The sequence below is a fragment of the Branchiostoma floridae genome, chromosome 9, assembly GCF_000003815.2.
Source record: "Branchiostoma floridae strain S238N-H82 chromosome 9, Bfl_VNyyK, whole genome shotgun sequence".
Taxonomy (NCBI): domain Eukaryota; kingdom Metazoa; phylum Chordata; class Leptocardii; order Amphioxiformes; family Branchiostomatidae; genus Branchiostoma; species Branchiostoma floridae.
The window spans coordinates 20,348,671-20,352,970 of NC_049987.1; the positions used below are offsets into that span (position 1 = coordinate 20,348,671).

Consider the following 4,300-nt stretch of genomic DNA (forward strand, 5'->3'; position numbering starts at 1 on the left):
TTATAAAATAGTCATTATCGTAAATCTGAAAAAATGTTCAACAACATATTCTCATCGTCAAGTCTGTGTTGAAGTTTACGTCTGTTGTTTTTTTGCAATATTTAGAAAACCTGACAGAATGGTTCTCCTTTTGTTCTCTGCACTTACAGATACAAGAAAAATTTGAAGGCATTTTATATAGTGCATCCTACATTCTGGGTCTAGGGTAAGTTTACACAGTTTTTTTCGTTCACATAAATGGTAAACCACCTTTAGGTATAACTCAGTTTGTTCGTCCTGTGATGGAAATTTGCTTCTTAGTACAGAAAAAGATCTCACTCAGCCTGTCCCAAAGATCTTCGTTACTTGAAATAGATGCAAATGTATTTTCGTAAGATTCAAAGGACACATTAAGAAAATTTAACAACCCGGGCTCCCAAAACAATGAGTGAGACAGAAAAAAATTAAAAGCCCTGGGCTGAAGGTTCTATTGTAACCTTGTATGTGTATTCAAATTGACAAATGAATAAATTAAAGAAGATAACTAGAAGGTTGCTTGTCATTCAATGGACATTTGCTTCTTGGGACAGAGAAAAAATTCACTCAGTCTGTCCCAGAAATCTTCATCGCCAATGAAATGTATTTTCGTAAGATTACTCAGATATTACTGTAAATGCATTTAAGTTTGCGGGGATTTAATTTCGCGGTAGCGGGTAAAAGGACTTCTCGCGGTGGATTTAAATTCGCGGTAACACCATAGACTGCAGTCTAATACAATAATAGAAAAATGTTCGCGGTGGATTTAAGTTCGCGGTGAAGTGGTCACCGCTAAAACCGCGAAAATTAATCCACTGCAAACATTTCTGCATTTACAGTATTTAAAGAAAAGTTAACTGCATGGGCTCCATAATGAGTGGAGTAAGTAATTTAATGCCCTAGGCTGAAGGAGCTACCTACATGCGTTCAAAATTGACAAATGAATAAAAGAAGATAACAGAAGTTTATTTTCCTCCCCCACCACAGATAGTGACGTGGTTTTTCACCACGTTCACGGCCAGTAGTATTAAGGACAAGGTTCGCAGTGTGCAGAGTGTACAGGAGCTCTACCACACCATCCCACCTGAGCAGCTGGACATACCTCCTTTTGTACTCGACCATGACATCCAGGTACTGTAATTCCTGATTTTTTCAGTGTACACGGTGATGACTGTAACATGAACTTATCATTATCAATAACAAATAATTTGTCTTGGTCACAATCACTAATAATTCGTTCACCGTGAACATTTAGTTCCGAGAACAAGGTAAATTTTCTCAGACCGTGAAAGTTTGCTACCAAGAAGACAAAGTGAATTGCAGTTGTTATTGTACACTGTTTTAGTTAGATTTATGTACTTCATGTCTGTGTAACCAGTGTAACTGCCTTTTGGCATAGCATTTACAGTGAATCATGGAGAAACACTCTACTTACAGACTCCAGCCCACAACTCCAAAACGATTTACTTGATCAACTTTACATTTTGTATATTTACCAGTGTTTTTCTCCTGTGTATCTCTCCCAGCTCCATGGCCCCATGCACAGACAGAGTATCTCCAACCCTGACTTCTCATCATCGGAAGACGCCGGAAACTTGTAACCTGGGCTGCCTTTCCACGTCTGTACGTAGGCCATGCCATCTTAGTTTCTTGGTTCTCAGATTTCAAAAAAAGATTGTAATACCAGCATGACATCAAGTAAAAATGAACTCAATTAACATTTGAGGTACTCTGGTTGTGACAGATAAGACATACGCTAACATGTGTACAGTATGTACATGAGGTTCATTGTACCGAGAAAGAAGCAGTATCCTAGCTCATTTCAACAAGTACAATGAATAGATTAACATCCAGTTGTAAGGACTGTGACCCTTTCCAGTAGTGTGTAGTTAAGGTAACAAGAGCCGGGATTCAAACCCATAACCTCTTGGTCCAAATGCAGGTCACTAAAGCTTGACTACACATGCTACATGATGAGTCTGTACTAGGTTTACAAGTCAGATCCAGGTTGTCTTCCCAGCTCTCTGTGTTTGCTTGCTTCTCTTATTTTGAAATGTTTGAGAACCAAAGAAACCAGGTGGTGTGGCCTAGTCAACAAACAACAAACGTTACAAAGCCTTCAGTGCTGATTCTACCCGCACAACAGGTTTTCTACTGGAAGTCAGGTTTTTTATCTCAATTGCCAACATTTATAGAGGCACAGTATACAAAGGGTCAGAGAGATTTTCTGATGACATTTTGATGAACTTGGGTGTACAAATTTTTGCCTCTTATCACAATGTGCTATACATGTAGTACAATTGCTGTGACTGTGAGTCATAAATGAATTGTTATATCTCTATGCATTATGTGGTGTCATCATGTAATTTCAAGTATGGTGCCTGTGCTAGGTTAGTGATAATAGCTTGAGAGATGTCAGTATTGTGATCGTATTTTCTCATGAGCTAATTTGAAACCAGACTGTAACTTGTTTCCATGTAAGCACAGCACAAATTGCACGTTTCTTTGCTGATTTCATTTTACAATACTTTTCAGGCTAGCTACTGTAAAACTTCAAATGTTTGCTGTGATTCATGTTGGCCCCTCCAATACAAAACATGCCACCACAAAACCAGTTGAGCTGTTTAAATTTGTACAGTAACTGCACTACAAATTTGTTACTATAGTAACTGCACTACAAATTTGTTACTATAGTAACTGCACTACAAATTTGTTACTATAGCACAAAATTAAATCCCAGTGAAAATAGAAGGAGTTACAGTATTCCTGTTAAAACTCCTTTCCCATCCTAACACAAACATAATTAAGTCTCCACAAACATACAAGGATTTGCAGTACTCCTGTGATGCTTGTTTGATGAGGTGTTAATCTGCTCCCCTGCATCCAGTTGAACTGTTAGTGTAGTAACTGTACTACAGATTTGTTTCAGCCTCAAACTTAGATTTTAAAACAGCAAAAATCTCTTTTTCTCCTACCACAAAATTAAGTCCTAGTGAAAATAGAAGGATTCACAGTATTCCTGTGATGCTTGTTTGATGAGTTAATCTCTTCCCTTGCATTAAGTTGAACTGTACTACAGATTTGCTTCAGCCTCAAACTTAAATTTTAAAACAGCAAAAAACGCCTCCAAACGCAAAATTAAGTAACAGCGAAAGTAGAAGAATCTACAGTACTCCTGTGAATACTTCTTTCCCATCCTAACACACACAGAATTTTAAGTCCCCACAAAAATAGAAGGATTTGCAGTATCCCCTGTGATGCTTGTTTGATGAGGTGTTAATCTGCTCCCCTGCACCTAAAGGTCAGACCTAGGACAGAGGTCAGTAGTGATGGACAGGGTGGTACCTGGGCAGTACCAGGGAGGGTCTGTGAGGAGACTGGGTTAGGAAATGCCCATTTATCCTCACCAGGCAGTGTCAATGTAAATCTGCTCCAGCCTAGAAAAATCCATGTAGTGTTTTCCATCACGACCCTGAAAGATGGTCTGCATGGGGAGTCCTGACAACACTTTACGCTAAATTCGGAATGGCTGACTACACTTTACATTAAATTCACAAAAGCTACCAACCCTTTACGCTTCATCCCACTACGAATTACTTGAAATCAAATAGCTTCCCTACGAATTACGGGAAATTAAAAAGGCCTGCCTACGCCTTACGGAAAAAAGCATGCAGACCCTCCTGAAAAGATTAGGGTCAGTTTTGGTAGCAATTGTCTACTTTCCAAGCAGAGGTTAGGCTCCAGCAGTTTTTGGCATTTTTATCAGGCTTTCTATTTTGTACCGTTTGTCTTGCAGCCAAACATAAAGAAAATGGTACAAAATAGAAAACCTGACAAAAACGCCTAAAAAGTTTTTTAAAAAACAGCTAGAGCCTAACCTCTGCTTGTAGAGTAGGTATTGTCTTCTCTTGTTTTCTTACATTTGGGCAGAAGTCACTCCAACAGATACTGTTAAACAAGGTTAAACTAAAAATACATCAGGACACAGATATTTTATAGGGTTTTCATCACTCTGATGAATAAAAAGTTTTTGGTCCCTTTCCATAGGTGGTTGACCAAAAATAATGGTTGACTGTAGCTATATTAAGGATTGGCAGGTGTTTTCTAGGGTCAGTATGGAAGCTGGAAACACAAATAATTTCCAAGGCCTTACCAGTTGGCAAGTTTTACCTTCCACAGACAGTGTCAGACTGTAAATTGTCTTACCATTTGATAAAACAATTCAAAGGTTAACAGAGGTTATGAGGCCATTTTTGTTGGTACATGAATCACAGTGTGCATGACC

General features: G+C 38.5%; 1 protein-coding gene across 2 annotated transcripts in view; it reads left to right on the forward strand.

Moving 5' to 3' along the window:
• LOC118423508 (protein GDAP2 homolog) overlaps positions 1–2,045 on the forward strand; it is a 10,231-nt gene extending 8,186 nt beyond the window's left edge. Inside the window, exons 12-14 of one of the 2 annotated variants that reach the window (XR_004832063.1) lie at positions 150–205; positions 1,003–1,146; positions 1,542–2,045. Coding sequence is in view for 1 of the 2 variants with exons in the window: in XM_035831677.1 (XP_035687570.1) it covers positions 150–198; positions 1,003–1,146; positions 1,542–1,616 (268 nt within the window). In the remaining variant the exon portion in view is untranslated. The remainder of the gene's footprint in view (positions 1–149; positions 206–1,002; positions 1,147–1,541) is intronic. The other variant, XM_035831677.1, reaches the window with a different exon arrangement.
• Positions 2,046–4,300: the final 2,255 nt, after the last annotated feature.